Here is a 21122-nt window from a genome sequence, read left to right on the forward strand (position 1 = left end):
GTGTCCGGCTGGAGTGGCTCAGCAGTTGAGCATTGACCTAGGATCCAGGAGATTTCAGTTTGATTCTCAGGGCACATGCCTGGGGTTTTGGGCTCAATCCCCTGGAGGGGGGTGGGGGGGAGATGGCATGCAGGAGGCAGCCGATCAATGACTCTCTCATCATTGAAATTTCTATCTCTCTTCTCTCTCTCCCTCTCTCTAAAATCAATTTTAAAAAAAAAGAGTAAATGGTTTGTGCTTCTCCCCAACTAGAGGGTAAATAGCTTTAATCACCCTACTCAGGGAGGGATAGTAGAAATCCAATTGGTGCTATTTGCCAAACCACATCCAAGGACAGATGGAGTTAAGGGAATAAATCTCATTTTGGCACGTGAGCATAAAACTGATGAGTGTTCTGTTGAGATCCTCCACCAAGACCTCTCCTAAACTCCCAGCCTTTTAAAACCTTAAAAACAAAGGACCTAGCTCCCAGCTCTCCCTCCCAGGAGTATGCTCATCCCTTTCCCTCCCCCCTCTTCCTAGCTCTAAGGGACCCTACAAGGTTTGCAATGGGAAGCAGCAGCTCGTCCTGGGCTAATCCCGTTTCTCTGACTTCTTAGTGAGCCAAAGCAGCCCAGCCTAGGCTCATTTCCCCACTTAGTCGCTCTCCTGTTGCGTCTTCTATCCTAGGCCCTCCCTTGTTTCGCTGTCCCCGGTTTTAATAAACATCTTCTGTAAATCACCCGGACTTGTATTGTGAAATCTTTCCTGCACAAAGTCAACAACCCACACATAGTACCAGCTGGCCCTATGCAGACCTGCTCAGGGAGAAAATGCTCCTGAGAATAACAGTTTGCAGTTCTTTGAAAACTTTTGGAATTGAGGGAACATATAGAAGATTACATAAAGGTGAAAGATAGCAAGGCCAGGATTGGATTGCAGGACACTGATCAACATTTTGTGCTCCCTTGAGGGTTGCTAAGACTCTGGGGTCTGAAGAAGACAGATGACTTATGACTTGCTTGAATTTCAAACTGCTCTAACCTGGATGCATAAGAACAATGGACAGCGCTTGCTTAAGGCAAAGATAAATAAACTTTGTAGTAGGGATATGCCTGAGGCTGGATGACCCTTCCTGACCTACCCAGTTAGGAATTTGTGATTAGACCACCCTGTGAGGTGACTTTTCTCACTGAGCTTTGTCACATTCATTATGGAGCCCCTTTTCATTCACACTGGGAATATGTTCAGTTTTCTTATCGTGGCTTTTCCTTCTGAATTCTAGGGAAGCAGAGTGCTATGTTTTTAAAATATGTATGGATTTCAGAGAGAGGAAGGGAGAGGGAGAGAGACAGAAACATCAGTGTGAGAGAGCCATTGATGGGCTGCCTCCTGCATGTCCCCCGCTGGGGATGGAGCCAGAAACCTGGGCACGTGCCCTAAGAATTGAACCTTGATCTCCTGGATCATAGGTTGATGCTCAACTGCTGAGCCACGCCAGCCAGGTGCAGACTGCTGTGTTTTAATTCCAAGATTTGGGTTTCTTTTCTTTGAATTTTTTTTCTCCATTGACTATTACAGCTCTTTTCTAGTTTACCCTAGCACTTGGGCTTTTAATATGTAAGTTAATTGAGAGACACCATGTAAGGCAAGGAAATTCTGTAATTAATAAAATTTGGTTCTATTTAGGCAAGAGAACCAAAAGATGTGAGATGGGTGTCTCAGGTGCTTTTTCCATTTTTTGGTCATTATTTGTATGTTTATATATCTAGAGAAGTTTTATAATTTAAAGGCCATACTGTTACCGGACAGGGACTGGCCCTCAGTGGGTCTGCCTCTTAGGCCCACCTGTGGTGTATGGGTTCTTAACTTCATGCAGGAAAGATTTCACAGTACAAGTACAGGTGATTTTAAGAGTATGTTTATTAAAGCTGGGAACAGTGAAACAAAGGAAGGACTTAGGGTAGAAGAAGCAACAGGAGAGAGACTAGGCAGTGCTCTGCTTTGGCTTTCTAGAAATTTTATAGGAAAGAAGTGAGGCAAGGTGGGGCTCACTAGAAAGTCAGAGAAAAGGGAGCCCTGGAGACAGGATCAGGGGGTAAACTTCCCTGATTGCAAGTCTCATGGGGACCCTTAGAATTTAGGGGAAGTAAAAAGTTCATGCCCAGGAAGGGGCATGGGCATGCTCTAGAGCTAGTCTTTGTCCTGAGGGGTTTTTTAATGCTCCCCCCTCCCCGCGGCAGGCATGAATCTTAGGGGAGGGTTTCTGCAGAATATTCATCAGCTTTCCAGGTGTATTTTTAATATGCTGATGCATCAAAATGAGTGTTTAGGAGAATTTTGTTATTCTTTGGCTTGTTTTACTGTTTTACTTTTATCTTGAGTCTGTCTGGCTTTAGTGGGGTTTTTGTTATTTGTTCCCCTGGCACAAATGGCATTAATTGGGTCTTTGTTTTCTGTTTCCCAGACTAGGGTGATTTAGCTATTTATTCTCTGGTTAGGGAGGGAGGTATAAACCATTTGCTTTCAAGTGTCCTTGGTTGGGGAAGATAAGGTCTTGCGATTCAAAAGCTGGCTGTAAGTTTTTCAAGTTGTTTGATCTTGTTTAATTTTCTTGTCTCAGTTTCCCTATTTCACTTGCCCAGGAATTTTCCAAGCTTCTTACTGTCCTGCCACAATACTAATCCTAAGGCAAAGAATTTCTATTTTAATGGATGTGAGGAAAAGCAATTGCATTTCTATATTTATTGATATTAGGAAAACACTTCAAAACATGAAAATCTTTGGAATTTCTAGTTCATTTGCGGGGAGGGGCTTATTTACAAACTCCTAATGCATTATAGTATGGTACTCTTACGTAAACATCTTCAGAGTGAAATATATTAGAATGCATCTTGTCCTTTTTATCAGAAAAGGCTTTGGAAGATGTTGATGGTCTGTAGTATTATATCCTTTAATGTTTTTTTAAAATATGTTTTTATTGATTTTAGAAAGAGAGGAAGGGAGAGAGAGAAAAAAAACATTGATGTGAGAGAGAAACTGATCACCTGCCTCCGGTAAGCACCCTGACCAGGGATTGAGCCTGAAATCCCGGATTGATGCTGAATCAGCTGAGCCGTACTGGCCAGGGCTATCCTTTAATGTTTAAAGGACTGAATTTTGGAGTGGTTCTCTTTGTCAAAAAGTTAAAATTAAGTTAATTTTAAAAATGTAAGTGTTATTGATTGGAAAATATTGTGTATATAAGTTTCTGTGTTTTAAAGGAATAATACACGGAAACTCCTAAGCTAGGAAACTAACTTAGAAGACTTGCTGCCTACATATCCTAGTCTAGTCCTAGCCTTTTACTATAGCTGCCCTAATGAAATAACCAATTTTGATTACTTGTAGAAACTCTTGTTAGTGTTTCTTAATATAAAAACAAGCCAGTGCTATAATGCCTATATTCTTAATTGTTTGTTCTTGTCTTGAGTGCTTTGGATCCAAGTTTGATGTTTATTTCTTGAAAACCTAAGCCTCCACCCTCCCTTTTCCCCTAGCACTTCTTATCTGGGCAGGCTGATGAGAAAGCCTGGAAAATTAGGGACTATGGACCTGTTCCTTGCTGGGGACCTTCTCCTGTGAGCCACGCTGCCCTGTGTTATATTGTTGACACTGCTGGGCCTGGGTTGTATATGCAAGGTACTCCAAGTTGTAAGTTTTGAAAATTTGTTATGTTTTTAGAGCATGATTATGGAAATGGGGCCCTCCTTATAGTGGTTTTGAGTCAGTGTCTTGATTGGAATTTAGGTGTGTGTTTAGAGTGCAGTAATGACTGAAACTGACTTCTCTTCCTTCACACGAGGCTTTGTCTTGGGTCAGGTACTAGGATAATTATATCCTGTGAGATAAGTCTATCAAGATGGTCATTTCTTAAGAGGTGTTTTTTACTCCGTTTAAAAAAAAAACACAACTTTAAAATTTTATCTTTTATTAAAGTGTATTTGAGGTACAATTACAATGACGTACATACATACATATATTATTTTCAGGTGTACAACATAGTGATTTGACATTTATACACCTTACATTGTGACAACCGCAATTAAGTCTAGCAACTGTCACCATACAATGTTGTTATGATAATTACTGACTGTATTTCCTGTGCAATACATAACATCCCTCTGACTTACTTATTTTATAACTGGAAACCTGTACCTCTTATTTCTCTTTACCTTTCCACCCATCCCCCTTGTCCCCATTCCCTCTAGCAACTATCAGTTTGTTCTGTGTATCTATGCGTCTTTCTGTTTTGTTTGCTAATTTGTGTTTTGGTTTTGTTTTGAATTTCATGTTCATTATTTGCCTTTGTCTGTCTAACTTACTTCACTGAGCTTAATGCTGTCTAGGTCCTTCCATGTTTCTCAGATAGCAAGCTTTCATTCACTTTTTTATGGCTGAGCAATATTTCATTATATGTAAATACCAAATCTTCTTTATCCATTCATCTATCTTTGGACACCCAGGTGGCTTTCCTGTCTTGGCTATTGTAAATAATGCTGTAATGAACATAGGGGTGCATATATTTTTTGAATTAGTGTTTTTGTTTTCTTCACATAAATACCTAGAATTGGAATTCCTTTCTCATATGGTAGTTCTATTTTTAATTTTTTGAGGAACCTCCACACTTTTCCATAGTGGCTACACCAGTTTATAGACCCACCCACAGTACATGAGGGTTTCCTTTTCTCTGCACCTTCACTAATACTTGCTATTTTTTGAATTTTTATAGTAGTCATTTGATAGGTGTTAGGTGGTACCTCATTGTGGTTAATTAAATTAAGTCTTCACCACTTCCAAACTGGCTTTACAAAATTAGACTCCATGGTCCTTACCATTTAGTAATGTTAGTTAATATGACCCAGTGTAAGAATTGAAACTGTTATAAATAACCTTTTAGAAAGAAGTTATTATCTTCAGTTATACTTTGAACAGCTGAATTTTGCCTTTTTAAACCTGGAGAGAATGAATAACTTCCCACACTGCATTATTGAAACTTTGAGGTGTGTTCATACCAATAAACCTGCATTTCCAGTTCCCAGCATTATCAAAATTACTGATTCCGTCTATTCATTAACTGGTACATATTCTGCTATCAGAGATTTGGATAAGTCTGTTCTGCTCAGTGCCTATTTCAACAGCCATTTAGCACAGTTGGGCTTCACCTTGAAGGGTCATGATACACCTTTACCTGGTTACTCTCAGGGGACCTCAGTATTCCCCCTGCACACAGTCTCTGCAGGCGAGATATAAACTGCATTTATCTTGCTCTAGGAGAACACGTATAACATTACCTTAATGACATTCTCTTTTGCGGACATTCTTTTGACATTTAGGACACACATATATTGAAAAAGAGGTTACAAAAGGGAGATGAACCATTGCCTGAAATATATGAGGCCTTGGTACCTTGGTTACATTATTTTTTACAAGACAAAAAATTAAAGAAAATTGTTCAGTGGGTATGTAATAATCCAAGAGGCTAGATAGTTACATTGGGACTGCATTAGAAAATTTAAAAAAATGCTAAAGTAAATGTTACATATTATAATTATCTGATTCATCATTCTTTAAAGAGTCTTCATCATATTTCTTTGCACCTTCCTTTATATCTTTTGGGATAATTTTCTGTCTTCCTTTAGTTATTTCACCAGCCCCACTGAGCTCTGGTTCAGCTTTATCATTAACTTCATTAAGTATTATGTAAATTATTTTTGCAGCTTCTTTAACAATATCCTAACCACAGATGTTTCAGAGTATGTCCTTGTTAAGTGGCACGTAGCTAGCATTTTAGCTCATGACATTGTACAGAAGGATAAACAAAGGACTAAAACTGTGGTAAATATTACACAAGAAAAAACCAAAGCTTCTCCATAGAATATTTTTGTTCAGCCACCTGCATCTGATTACTTGTAATGTCCTGGGAGACTTTAGTAAGATGTGGCCTGCTGCACCTTGCTAAAACTTGGATTACGAAGGGCCGCATGTATTCTCATGTTTGGTAATTGGAAAGCTTCTAGTGCTTTAGTACATTTTATTCATTGAATGCAGATTTGACATTCTGACTTAGGAGTGCTGTAAGTTGGAAATAAGAAAGGAACTGAATGAATTTTTCTTACAAGGCATTGATGTTATTAAAATAATAATGTTTGTTTCATTTGTATAGATTTTTGTCATTTCTCAACATGCTTTGTACCCTGCTGTTAGAGAAATAATGATGTAATGTGATCACAGTAAAAATGTGTAAACAATTTCTATGTGTTTATGATGGTGTTGAACTTATGAGGAAGTAAGTGCAGAAAGAATAAGTTTCTTTGATCAAGACATAAATGTTTGGAGATGATAGAATCATATGTAACCTTCTTATAAATGGATTATAGATGTTCAGGCTGTCAGTTTCACAAAATTTACTCTGCACATATATGGAGTGTTTTAGGACTCAGTGTCCTTTGAGGATGTGGCTGTGAACTTCACCATGGAGGAGTGGGCTTTACTGGATCCTTCACAGAAGAAACTCTACAGAGATGTGATGCGGGAAACCTTCAGGAACCTGGCCTCCATAGGTAAGGATGACAAGTTCCCTTCACGTGGTCAGGTAGAGCACAAGTGTTTTTACCCATCAACATTTTCTAAGATGTATAATTTGGGAAGGAAGGACATTGGCAAATAGTTACAGCTCATCATAGAAGTACTAATTTTATAATAATTTCTAATACTTTGGAATTATTTTTCTGGGTCTGCTTCTTTAGGTAACAAATGGGAATATCATGACATTGAAGATCAGTACAAAAACCAGAAGAGAAAACGAAGGTGAGTCATACTCACAAGAGAAAGCAGTGTCTCATGTGAAAAACCAGCTATCATTGAAATTTTAAAAAGAAGCAACCAAAACAACCGCTTCTTTAAATGTTTAAATTTTCACCAAATTTCCTTCTTATATATGATATAAATGATCAGTGTTTGCAAAATAGATTAGGAAACAGCATTATTAAACCCTATATATGAATATCACTGTTTTATTAATAGCAAGGGTAAACTTGTCTTGCAGAGCCTTCAGTATATTACATTTTAAATAATTCAGGCAAAACAGAAAGTCTACACTTTCAGTGTAAATCATAATATAGTTCAAATATTTTACTTATAAATATAAAGTCACTAATAAAAAATCATTCATAATATGTTTCTTGTTTTTTACAGAAGTAATATGTTGGAGAGAATCTGTGAAGGGAAAAAGGTTAGTCAGTGTGGAGAAAACATCAGCCTTATTCCAAATTTCAGTCTGAAGAAGAAACCTCTTCCTGGAGAAAAACCATGTGAATGCAAAATTTTTGACAAAGCCTTCATGGATCATTCATCCCATAATAGGCACACCAGCTGTCACATTGGACAAATGTTCTCCGACTATCAGAAATGTGGAGAGAAGCCATATAAATGTAACATATGTGGGAGAGCCTTTAGTTATCTCCAGTGCTTTGAAAATCATGAAAGAACTCACAATGAAGAGAAACCCTATAAATGTAAGGAATGTGGGAAAACCTTCATGTGGCTTAAAATCCTTCAAAGACACATGATCAAACATACTGCAGATGCCCCTCATAAATGTAAAGTGTGTGGGAAAACCTTTAGTTCTTCAACTTCTCTTCAAACGTGTGAGAGAACCCACGCTGGAGAGAAGGCCTATCAATGTAAAAAATGTAGTAAAACATTCAGACATCCCAGTCAACTTCAAGTTCATGAACGAACTCACAGTGCAGAGAAACCATATGAATGTAGGGTATGTGGGAAGACCTTCAAATACTTCAAATCCCTAGAACCACACAAGATGACTCACACAGCAGAAAAACCCTATGAATGTAAGGAATGTGGAAGAGCATTCAGACATTACAGTTCCTTAGAAATACATAAAAGGTTTCACACTGGAGAGAAATCCTATGAATGTAAACATTGTGGTAAAGCCTTTAGTTATCACAGCTCCCTTAAAGGACACATGAAAATGCACACTGGAAATACACCTTATCAATGTAAGGAATGTGGGAAAGTATTCACTCTTGTTAGGTCATATCGAAATCATGAAAGATATCACACTGGAGAGAAGACCTACCAATGTGCAAAGTGTAGTAAAGCATTCATGTATCCTAGTTGTCTTCGAAGACATGAAAGAACTCATACTGAAGAGAAACCCTATGAGTGCAGGATATGTGGGAAGACCTTCAAATATTTCAGATCCTTAGAACCACACAAAATGACTCACACGGGAGAAAAACCCTATGAATGTAAGGAATGTGGAAGAGCATTCAGATACTACAGCTCCTTAGAAATACACAGAAAGTTTCACACTGGAGAGAAATCCTATGAATGTAAACATTGTGGTAAAGCCTATAGTTATCCCAGCTCCCTTAAAGGACACATGAAAATGCACACTGGAAATACACCTTATCAGTGTAAGGAATGTGGGAAAGCATTCACTTGCCTTAGTTTGTTACAGAGACATGAAAGGACTCACACTGGAGAGAAACCCTATGAATGTAAACAATGTGGTAAAACCTATAAAGATCATAGTAACTTACAAACACATGAAAGAAATCATACTGGAGAGAAACCCTTTAAATGTAAGGAATGTAGAAAAGCCTTCAATTGTAACAAAAACCTTCAGTTACATGTGAAAAGGCACAATGGAAACAAACCGTATAAATGTGAAGAATGTGGGAAAGCCTTTGTTGATGGCTCATCCTTACGAAGGCATAAGAGGATTCATGAATAAAACCTAGTGAATGTAAATAGTGTGGGAAAGACTTAAGTTATTCCTCATCTTTCTGGAGACATCAGAGGACTCACTGGAGAAAACCTCATGGATGCAAAGAATGGGGAAGATTTCAGTTGGCCCATATCTTTATATGTGAAAACTCCCACCAAAAGGAACAAAAATGTAAATAACCTGATAAGGCTTGATGGAAATTAATTTATGTATACTGTTCCAGAAAACTTTCAAGGTTAAGGAGTTTTTTTAAAAATTGTAAATAATTTTGTTTACCAAGTTTCTTTCTTAAAGTGTATTATTGGGATGTGGATGTCTATTTCTGTTGACCCTTGAACAACTCAGGGATTAAGGGTGCCAACCACCCACCTAGTCGAAAATCTTTTTTTTAATCCTCACTGAGGATATTTTTTCCATTGCTTTTCAGAGAGAGTGGAAGGGAGGGAGAGAGAGAGAGGAACATAGATGTGAGAGAGCAACATCGATTGGTTGAATCCCGCACATGCCCTGACCTGGGGCCGGGGATGGAGCCTGCAAATGATGTAGGTGCCCTTGGCGGGAATCAAACCCGGACCCTTCAGTCCACAGGCCAATGCTCTAACCACTGAGCAAAACCAGTTAGGGCAAGTAGTTGAAAATCTTTGTAGAACTTAAGCCAGTCCTCCATGTGGTTTTCCAACCACAAATTGAAATGACAGTTTACCTTGTTAAAACAAGTGTTTGAACTGCTGCTTAAAAGTGGATCCTTGCAGTTCAAACCTGTGGTGTTCAAGGGTCAACTGTAATTTCTTTTAGAAATGAATATTACAATGAGATAATTCTGGGACATGTCTTTTAATAATATCACATATAATTAATAACTGATGATTTTTTATTAAGTCAATAATATTGTCTATTAACTTTTTGAAGCCTGTTAGATCCAAAGTGTGTGAATTCCAATGTATTTCTAATTTGGAAATAGGTTATTTTTTTAATGATGTTTTATTTGTGTTAAGGTGGCATTAAAAAGTTACAATTCAGTATTCTTTTATTTTGGTATTTGGATTTTTTTACTGGCCCTGTGAAATTTGATGGATACTCCTAGTGCATTTTATATATATATATTACATATATATCATATATCCCTTTATTACTGACAGTGCTTTTTTTGGGGGGTGATGGATATAACAGTTTTTTCCGCCATGTTCCTTAGCAATAAACAGAGTAGATATTTATGTGTGTCAATTTTATGAAAGATACGTTTCCATGTGGATTGTTATTTTATTACTTGATCTCGTGCTTTTTCCCCTCTGACTGTCATGTTAGATGTATTTTAAGAGGAGAGACCTGTGATATAACCAAAAATCTATCTTTGGAGATATCCCTTCGTAAGTAATGTTAGGAATTAGATTTTCCAGGACTTATATTCTCTGAGATTCCATAATAGACTCTACCAGTAGCCTCACTTGCATGAGCTATGGAAGGCATACGCCAAAAAGGTTTAGTCAGATTGTGGAGCCACCATTTAAGGAGACAGAATGATCCATAGGGACTTTAACATAGGACACCATTTTTCAGCTCACTTTTTGGATTCTTTTCTTTTCCAGTCAAGAGAATCTTCAAAATAACTATGATCTGTTTGATTTCCGTTTTCTAAGAGGTGTAGTTTTCCAGTGATTTCTTCATAAGATTCACATCAAAGATCCATCAGAGTGGCTTTTTCTGTAAGCTGTCTTTTGTTCACCAGTAAACTAGTTTAGCTTTTCACGCATGGGACTGTTGTCTGATTCTTTTCTTCTCAAGGTTCTATCTCTGTAAGATCTGCTTTGTATAGGAAACATCTTATGCTGTTAAGAGTGCTGGAGAGTGTGTTTTGTTGATTCGCCATGTCATTTACAATGGTGCACTGAAGAAAAAAACATGGAGTTCCTTCTCTACTGCAGTGTGCAGTGGTTGGCTTGACCTGGTCTTTCAATGGGACAGTAAGCACCTTCCTCCTGTCAGGAATACTGGGTATTTTCTGTTACTTTTAGGTGAATGTAATCCCTCAGAATGTTTTCATTTATATTTTATTGCATGTAATTAAAACTGTGTGCATTTCCTTCAACAAACACTTCTGCAGTCATTTCATACAGACATATTATTAACTGTGTTTTAAGTAGTAGAATGCTAACAAATATTCTGTTAGAGGGTGTGATTCCTATTCAAGGAAACTAGCCCTTTTTTTATATTGATTGCTGTGAAGAGGTAAACTGTATCCTGTCATTACCATTCATAATGTTTGTTTTCTGGAAGTTAAAAACAATACGGTGGAGCTAACCTTAATTTGTAAGAAGCTCCGGTCAGTGATATTGATATGAAGAGGGGAATAGTGGTCATTGTTATGATTTGGAACTATTTTTTACCATTTTTAGGGATATGGTTATGAAATGTCATGGTTTTGAATGTCATGTTCCCCCTTACTGATAATGCCTTTTGGGGGTGATGGGTGTAAGTTTCTTTTTGAGGGGCCAGGCCTGAGGGAGGCCCGCCTGCCTCAGCGCTGAGCAGGGGCTGCCTTCCCCGGGGGGCCTGCTGTAGCACGGGCGTAGGGTGCGCCAGCCTCCCCCGGGAGTGGAACCTGGGACTCCGCTCACGTGTGAGGCGAGCTGTCGGAGACTAGACAAAGGTTGAACTTGGGATCTGACAAGGTGGCCAGGCTGCCCCGCAGCACCATCAGGGAAACCCAGCGTCTGCTGGCAGAACCTGTTCCCGGTATTAAAGCACATCTGGGCCCCGGCTGGTGTGGCTCAGTTGGCTAGGTGTCCTCCTGTGCACCAAGGCTGCCTGTTCCATTCAGGTCAGGGCACATTCCTGGGCTGCAGGCTTGATCCCCAGCAGGGGGCTTTAGGAGACAGCCTATGGATGTTTCTCACATGGATGTTTCTCTCTCCCTCTCCCTTTCCGAAGTCAATAAAAACATTTTAAAAAACTGTGTTATTCTTAAAAAAAATAATAATCAAAATAAAAATGCAAACCATGTTCTAAACATCTACAGCACACTGTAGATTCAAAGGTAGAAATAGATAAAAAGTAAAAACATGGGAAAGATACATGTGTAAACAGCACCAAGATAAGTGGAGAGGTGATAAAAATATCTAGCAAAATATACTTACAACCAAAAATATTACTAGAGATTGTGAAGGACATATCATGCCTAAAGTGTCAAGGTTTATAACTTGCATTTAAAACAGAACATATAAAAATATTTATAGCCATTAATGCTTATACTAGCCAAGAAGAAAGATCTCAAGTCAGTAACCTAACCTTGCAACCTTTAAAGGGTGAGGTACCAAATCCAAAGCAAGGAGAAAACAAAATAAAAATGAGAGCAGAAATTAGTAAGATGTGGAATAGAAAATCAATGAAATAAAAAATGAATTTTTTAATGGAAAAACTAACAAAATGAACTAATCTTTAGCCAGGTTGATCTACAGAAAAGGGGGAAAGATTCAAATTCATACAATTTAAAAGAAAGGAATATGACTACCAACATAAAAATAACAATAATAAAGGAGCTGGGTGAAACTGGTGAAGGGATTAAGAAAACAAAAACAAAAGCAGCAGCCTGGCCAGTGTGTCTCAGTGGTTGAGCACCATCCCATGCACCAAAGGGTTGCTGGTTTGATTCTCAGGGAACATGCCTAGGTTGTGGTCCCTGGTCCTTGTGCATGTGGGCGGTGACTGATGGTTCTCTCTCACATTGATGTTTCTCTCCCTTCCTCTCTAAAATCAATAAAAACATTAAAAACAAAAACCTCAGACACAGACACCAGTATGTTGATTACCAGAGGGAAGGGGGGAGGTAGAAGAGGGTATAGGGTAAATGGTGATGGAAGGAGACTTGACTTGGGGTGGTGAACACACAATACAATATACAGATGATGTATTACAGAATTGTACACCTGAAACAATTTTAGTAACCGGTGTCCCCCCAATAAATTCAATAAAAAAGTAAAAAAAGCAAAAACTTAATAATAAAGGAAATCAGTGAACATTTGTATCAATATAGGTAACTCGGATAAAGGGAATAAATTTTTAAAACAAAAACTAGCTCGGAAGAAGAAAATCTGAAAAGAACTATAAGTGAAGTGGTTGAATTAATAAAAACACAAGTAATCATAGGCTTAACTGACTGAATTGACAAAACCCAATAGTTTCATAATTAAAGCACTCAGCATATCAGGAATAGAAGAGAACTTCCTTACCTCATAATAAGTATCTATGGACCACCCACAGCTAATATTATATTTAATAGTAAAAGACTGGAATACTTTCCCCTGAGGTAGGAAACCAAAGAAGAATGTCTGCACTGCCCACCTCTATTCTAGAATGTACTCGAGATTCTAGCCAAAACTATTATGCAAAAAAAGGAAATAAAATTCATGCAGATAGTTAGAAAGATGTAAAATGCTCTCTACTTCCAGATGAAACATCTAGTGTAGTGGTTCCCAGTATGTCCCCCTAAATATGGCATGTGGGCATATGATTATTTTGAATTAATCATAAGTAATTCAAAGAGCTGGTGAAAGTAGGTGCCGGGGCTAAAAAATATTAATACTTTTCCTCCAATCTTCTAAGTTCTTCTACGTTGGGCTAATAACCAAATTAACAGGAGAAAATCAAAGTAATAGGTGTGCATGGGGAATTAACATAGGCATGAAAATTCCAAAGATAGTGAAGCGATATTGGGTATGTAAGATATTTTTGGACAAAAATGGGGAAATTGGGGATTAAATTTCAGAAGTGAGACTGGTGGATTTACAGGTCATTGAGGAAGAGCAGAACACACAGGGCAAGGAAATCCTTGCTGGGTAACTCAGAAACAGTGAGACACAGGGTATCTAGATAACAGGCCCTCTTGTTTACCATACTCAACTCAAATTACGCTAAGGCAGTGTTCTAAGACTTTCTTGAACAAAGTTTCTCAGTCTGAATCTTGGGCAGGAAAGTGGAAGAGTCAAAGGTTCTTTCCCAGTCTTGTTTCTTAATAAACAGCTTAAAGTCAATATCCCAAAAAGCAGCTTTAGGGTGGCAGAAGTTTGGTCTCCTCCATAGATTTATTGAGAGACAATTTCTCTCCCTAAAATGACCCCGTTTTTCTCAGTCATATTAAAATGATTCACTGCATAAGTCTAGTCTCAATAAATTTGGCCAGATTATTTGCACAAACACAACAAGAATAGCAATTGGTTATATAAACTTTCTTAAATTTGCTTTGCTGGAACTTCATGAGGACTTTCCAGATTGAATTTTAATTAGCTCCTCAAGGCTAAGAAGCCAAGCCACATAGTTGCTGTCAAATTTGCCTGCAACACCCTTGAATTTGAGTGAATTCTTAAGGTTCGTGTGGTCCCCAAAAGTGTTTTGAGGTTTTTTCTTTGCATCTCCCAGAAAACCAATTTTTGTTCCCTATCTGAACAGACTGCTGTGAATCATATAAGTAAGGTACCAGGCTGTTTTTCCAAGGGGCTTTTATTGGCTTCCAAAATAAAATTTTTTAAAAAAAATCCTCACCTGAGGATATTTTTCCCATTGCTTTTCAGAGAGAGTAGAAGGGGGAGAGAGGGAGAGAGAGAGAGAAACATTGACATGAGAGAGACACATCGATTGGTTGCCCCCCGCCTGTGCCCTGACCGGGGCAGGGGATTGAGCCTGCAACCAAGGTACATGCCCTTGGCTGGACTGGAACCTGGGACCCTTCAGTCTGCGGGCTGATGCTCTGACCACTGAGCCAAACTGGTTAGGGCAGTAAACTTTAATTTCTTAAAGCTTTCTGATAACATCCAAGTTTATGGATGTCTCTCTGAAACATGACATTCCAGTCAAAGCCTCGGTATTGAAAAACCAGTTTCTGCCCTACGTGACCACTAGAGTTACAGCTGGGGCCACTCTTCCAGTCCCTGATCCAGGCACAGACACCTGAGCCAAAGGAGGGATTTAATTTTGACCAGTCCGGGCCTGCATATGTGCAGATTTGATCTCCGCCACAGAATCTGTTAGACTTCCATCTTGATGAAATGTAATTGTTTCCATGGTCATTTGTCTCAAATTTGTCTTAACATATATTTTTCTGCTACATTCGCTCATTATTAAGACATTTGTAATCAATGCTTTGCTTCTTTCCCATTTTTAAAATTTATCCCGCCCTGAAGGGATTTACTATCATTATTACTGCTTAGGGACTCGAGGAGGTGGCGATGGTGAGCCAGCTCCCCCGCCCAGTGCTGGTGGCAGCCCCACCTCATTCTTGTGGGCTCAGCTGAGGCAGCTGTGGCCTCCCCACCAAGCCAGGCAACTCTATGTGATTTCAAAGTTAATCAGTACCCAAGCCATATGCTTGACAAATTTCATAACAGAGATAACAAGAACTTAATTTTGTAAGTCCAGGTGAAACAAAAAATACCATACTAAATGTTAATAACTCTAAAAGACATCATCCAAACTTGAACCAGCATTAATATAAAATAATTTTTCAGATCACATGATCTTAAAAAGCATCTGGGTTAGTTTCTACTATATTTTTAAATTTATATAAGTATTTTTAGGCCAATAAAATATTATAAGCTAGTGAGACCATCCAGAGGCAGAAAACATTCTATTCATGTATAAACACAGACAAACATGTCACAGACAGATCAAAACATAAACAGAATCACTAATAACTGTAGCGAACACACAGATTTTCATTTGCCCTTGGCAACTTTTAAAAAGAATGGAGAAAATGGAGTGGATGTCAGGCAGGGGTGGCTTTAGCCAATGTGTTTTTAAAAGTGCCTTTTTTCCTTCAATTACATCAGCCATGTTTACGTTTCTGGTTACTCAGCAGGAAGACTTGTTGAGACTTCCAAAATATTTGTACTAGACTTTGAAAAATCAACTTGCGATTTTGTCAGATTTCTGGTTAGTTATTAAATCCTTTAAAACCTGTTCAAATATACCAATTCTCATAATCTTTTATCTATATAACATTTAAAAAATATCCACCTCGTTGTGAAATCTCTAACTTTTCCTTCTGCCTTAAAAGAATCTTGCTAATTAACCCCAATTAGGATGTGTAAAACCCAAAAACCGAAATGGCAAATTCAAAAGTCTTAGGACTAGCTATAGTCTGTGAACCTTTTTTTCCTTAAGTGCAGAGTAATTGTACTTCCAGTGTTCTAGTTTTTAAAATAATATCTGCAAATAAATAAACAAGAAGGGGTGTGAGTGTTACAGGGCAGTGAAAAGCTAGGAAAAATCCAGGGCAAGAGGAATGGGGAAACTGAGACAGGAAAGTTAAAACAAAATCAAACAGTGTGGGCAATTTGCAGCTGGCCTGCAAATAACAATCCATTATCTTCTCCAGCCAAGGATACTTGAGAGCACATGGCTAAAAGCCTCCCTAACGAGAGAATGTAGGAAAAGAGGGGGGATGGGGAAAGGAAAAAAGGGCAGTTTTACTCCCTAAGCAGAGAAGCCAGCAGTCTCAGGGCTTGGCAAGATACAATTGCCAGGTGCTTCTCATGAATTCTGGGAGGACCACAACAAAGTAAAAAGGGACCTTGAGAAGTAATCTGTACCAAAATATTCAGCAGAATTTTGAAACCTATAGATGGGGGGGGGGGGATATAACACCTCAGACCCTCACCCAACTCACTCTTTAGGTTAGCTGAGAGCCCGTCTGTGCTTCTTAAACCAGATGTATAGATTTGCTTGCCTTGCTTCTTTAATAAAGGTGCATGCGCTAATTGCTTTAATAAAATTGGCTTCATCACAACACAATTATCTGGAGTTTTCTCATTTAAATTCACTTATGTGAGAAGATAAGAATTGAGGTTGGGGACAGCCCTCTCCCTCCAACTCAGGAGGCTGTCCCATAACACCACTTGTTAGAAGCACCTGTCTGTGAGAGGTGCTTCTAACAAGTGGAGCTTTGGTTTTTGTTTTAATTTGTTTTTCCATCTTATTAAGGGTATATTAATGGCTAGTTATTATACCAATATGAAAGCTGTAACAATGAAGAAGCTATTTCTTTAATATGACCTTCTCTCCGTTCTTCCTTTTGATTTAAACTGGCCTCCCCCAGCACCCTGACTCATGTACCTCCTTCCTTGCAGAACAACTCCCTTAATCATTACGTCCTCAAAACAGTGAGGTTCTGCTCAGCAACAAATAATCTTAGGAACAAAGCCTTGGGTCTGTTTACCCCAGACACAGAGTTTTCAGTCAAACTAGAGATAACATCTAGACCTCAGATGTGTTTGAGCTTCAGGCACAGAAAAGTGGGGAAACCAGTCAAATCAATGCCAGGACCAGCTGGACTGATGAACTACGCCCTACCCTAGAGCCAACCAATCAATAGAGACCCCAACCCTAACTTTCTTAGTCACCATGATTAATAATTTTTCCCCTATGAAACCCATCCCCGAGAAGCCATCGTGGATCTATGTCTTTGAGTGTTAGCTAAGTGGTCTCTAGGCATGGGCCACTTCCCCAGCTAATAAACCATTACTTTCTTTGCCGCAAACTCCTGTAATGTATTACTGGGTTTTGATGCACGCAGGCAAATGAACCCCTTTCATCCAGTAACAATGTAGTGCCCAACATGGGCCCCTTTTGCCTGTGGATTTATGGCCCCAGGCGCAGGGCTTGCCACCAGGCCCCCATCTAGCAGCTGCTCAGACTTGTCTTGGAGGTGGAGGTTAGATAGCAGTCCATGACCTGATGCTCGGCCTGCAGCACTTCTGTTTGCGGCATAAGAAAGGAGGAATTGAAAAGGCCTAGATTTCAAATTTGCTCTGGTTTTGAAAATTAAAAACTTTTTCTGGTAAGGTTTCATGAGTGGTGACCCCAGGGAAACCACACTTCTTTTTTTAATATTATTTTTTTGAGAGAGAGAGGGGAAGGGAGAGAGAAATATTGCTGTGAGGGCAAAACTGTTAAGGCAGTTAGACAGACATGAGCAGAACAAGGACGATGGGCCAGATACAGAAACTCACCAGGGCAGAAAGCCCCAGGTGTCTAGCAATCGGCAAAACTGGGAAAACAAGAACCCACCCCCAGGGTGGCCTTTCCTCTCCTAGTATATTGTTGGTCAGGTGGTTTGGATCCCCTGACCTTTTCCTCCCTAAAGATAACATCTAGGCCTCAAGTTGTATTTCAGCTCCAGGCCCAGAAAAGCAGCAGAACCAGACAAGTGGCACCTGGCTGCCTCAGGACCAGCTACATTGACTAAAGAACCCCCTGCCCTGGCACCCAGACCAGGACCCTGCAGGAGCACACCTGGAAAGTTGATGAATATCGTATTGAACCACTCCCCTGAGACCTCCCCTAAGATTTCCACCAGCAAGAAAGAGATGAATAGCTCAGGACAAAGGACCCAGTGGGCACCCCCCTGGGGAACCCCCCACCCCCACCCCGCCAGGAGAGTGCGCCAGCACCATCTCCTACCCCCTTCTTCCCTCTGAGGAGACCCCGCAAGACTTGCAACCAGGGGAGCAATGGGCAGCAGCAGCTCATCCGAGGCTTACCTGGGCTTACTTCTGAGGGATGTCAGAAAAAAGAGGGCCTTGGAGACAGGTTCAGGGGTTAGCCTGGGACCAGCTGCCACTGTCCATTGCTCCCCTGGCTGCAAGTCTTGGGAGATCCTTAGAGTTTAGGAGATGCACACCTGTGGGAAAAGAAGAGAGGAAAGAAAAAGGCATGGGTGTGCTTCTGGGTCCTTTGTCTTGAGGGCTTTATCTCTCTCTTGCAGGTGGGAATCTTAGGGAGGTCTCAGGGGAAGGTTTCAGCAAAATATTCATCAATTTTTCAGGTGTTCCCATTTGGGGTTGTGGTCTCCACTGATTGGTCAGTGCCAGGGCAGGGGGTCATTAGTCACTGCAGCTGGTCCTGGCATCCTTGCCCACCTGGTTTAGTTGTTTTTAGCCTGAAGCTGAAATACAATTGAAGCCTAGATATTATCTCTAGGGAGGTGGCCTTCTGTATCTGGCTTTAAATTGCTAGGCTAGTTTCTTCAGTTATCTGTCTCAGTTTCTCCATTCTACTTGCCTAGGAATTTTCCTAGCTTTTTACTATCTTGCCTTATCCCTATATTTGCATATAGAAAACTTAGATATAACACTAAGAATAAAATCAGAAAAAATGTTAATTGGGACTTTATCAAATTAATGACTTTTGTGCTTTAAAGTAGAAAATCGGGAAAATGAAAACACCTGTTGGAAACTTTGTATCCTGTTGCTGGGAATATAAAATTGTGTTGCAAGTGTGAAAAAATGGCAATTTCTAAAAAAATTAGGAATGCCCGGCCAGGCGTGGCTCAGCGGTTGAGCATCGACCTAGGATCCAGGCGATCGGGGTTCGAGTCCCAGTCAGGGCACATGCCCGGGTTGTGGGCTCGATCAATGACTCTCTCATCATTGATGTTTCTATCTCTCTCTCTCCCTCTCCTTTCCTCACTCTGAAATCAATAAAGATATATTTAAAAATAAATAAATAAAATAAAATAAAAATTAAAAAATTAGGAACAGTGTTACCATCTGATCTAGCAATCTACTTCTGGGTAAGTACCTGAAAGATTTGAAAGCAGGTAAGCAAACAGATATATGTCAACTCATATTCATAGTAACATTATTTACAATAGTCAAAAGGTGGAAGTAACTGTCCATCAATGGATGGATGGATCAAAAACATTTGGTGCATGCATAAAATGTATTTCAGCTTCCAAAAGAAAGCAAATCCTGACATATGGTATAACATGGATGAACCTTAAGAACATTAGGTTAAGTGAAATTATCCTGTCAGAAAAGGTCAAACACTGTCTGATTCTACTGGTACGAGGTACCTAGAGTTGTGAAATTTATAGAGATAAAAGTAAAATTGTTGGTTCCAGGCGCTGCAGTAATAATTGGATGTGCAGTTGTGTCTAATGAGATAGATTTTCAGTTTTGCAAAATTAAATAGTTCTGGAGACTGATGCACTTTACACTACTGATACACTTAAAAATGGTTAAAGTGAGCCTGGCCCGCACGGCTCAGTGGTTGAGTGTCGGCCCATGAACCAGGAGATCACGGTTCCATTTGCTGGTCAGGGCACATGCCTGGGTTGCTGACTCTTTCCCCAGTAGGAGGCGTGCAGGAGGCAGCTGGTCAATGCCTCATCCTTGATGTTTTTCTCTCTCTCTCCCTCTACCTTTCTCTCTCTGAACTCAATACAAATATATATTTAAAAATGGTTTAATTGTAATGTTTATTGTATGTGTATATCACCACAATTTAAGTAAAAGTGTTCAGCAGGAGAGTTAAAACAGCCCACAGATGGAAAAGATAATGCAAATCATATAGCACTATGATTACCATCTGACCTAACAATCAACCTCTGGGTAAGTACCTGAAAGGTTTGAAAGCAGGGAAACAAACAGATATGTCCATTCATATTCACAGTAACATAATTTACAATAGTCAAATAATGTTAAACAGCAGATAAGAGACATATAGAAAATAAAGACCCTTTATAATTTAAATATAAAGTCAAATACTCAAATTAAAAATGTTAAAGGATATAAATATACACTTTCCAAGGAATTTATGTATGCAAATGGCCATGAGCACATGAAAATATGCTTGACATCAGTGTCATTAGAAAAGGCAACTCAGCCCTGCCGGTTTGGCTCAGTGGTTAGAGCGTCAGCCCGCAGACAGAAGAGTCTCGGGTTCGATTCCAGCGAAGGGCATGTACCTTGGTTGCAGGCTCCATTCCCTGCCCTGCCCGCGTCAGGGCGTGTGCAGGAAGCAACCAATCAATGTGTGTGTCTCTCTCTTCCACTTTCTCTGGAAAGCAATGGGAAAAAATCTCCTCCTCAGGTGAGGATGAAAGAAAGAAACAAGGCGACTCAAACCCTAATGAGATACCACTTCACAATCAGTAGGGTAGCTAGAAGCAAAATGGGAGACAAATGTGGAGTGTATGTGAAGCCATTCGAACCCTATACACCGGTGGTGCAAACACAAAATGGTGCAACCACTTTGGAATACAGTCTGGCAGACCCCAAAAGTAAAGCTATTAATATCATAGGACTCATCAATTCCTCTTCTAGGTATATACCCATGAAAAAAGAAAACGTGTTCTAACAAATATTTGTACATGAACTTTCTAAGCAGTATTACTTATACCGGCTCCATTCGGAAACCCAGTCAGGAGCTCCCTGTGCGCACCTGCGCCCACGTGTTCGCAAAGAGCGAGGCGATCACAGCCGAGTCAGCCCCGAAGGTGCGAGGCCGCGGAGGAGTCCGCCCGGGGCCTGGGTGGGCTGCGGCCCGGAGCGTCTTGGTTCTGTCAATCAGGCACGAA

The 21122-nt window shown here is 39.7% G+C and overlaps 1 protein-coding gene across 1 annotated transcript; it reads left to right on the forward strand.

Annotated features, from left to right (window-relative positions):
• The first annotated feature begins 3893 nt into the window (after window positions 1–3893).
• Window positions 3894–10946, forward strand: LOC148093352 (uncharacterized). The gene is made up of 3 exons (XM_087816742.1): window positions 3894–6581; window positions 6768–6828; window positions 7216–10946. The coding sequence occupies exons 1-3, from the start codon at window positions 6494–6496 to the stop codon at window positions 8777–8779; spliced, it is 1713 nt and encodes a 570-aa protein (XP_087672868.1). The 5' UTR covers window positions 3894–6493; the 3' UTR covers window positions 8780–10946.
• Window positions 10947–21122: the final 10176 nt, after the last annotated feature.

Source organism: Miniopterus natalensis, chromosome 4 (assembly GCF_054644295.1).
Source record: "Miniopterus natalensis isolate mMinNat1 chromosome 4, mMinNat1.hap1, whole genome shotgun sequence".
Taxonomy (NCBI): Eukaryota; Metazoa; Chordata; class Mammalia; order Chiroptera; family Miniopteridae; genus Miniopterus; species Miniopterus natalensis.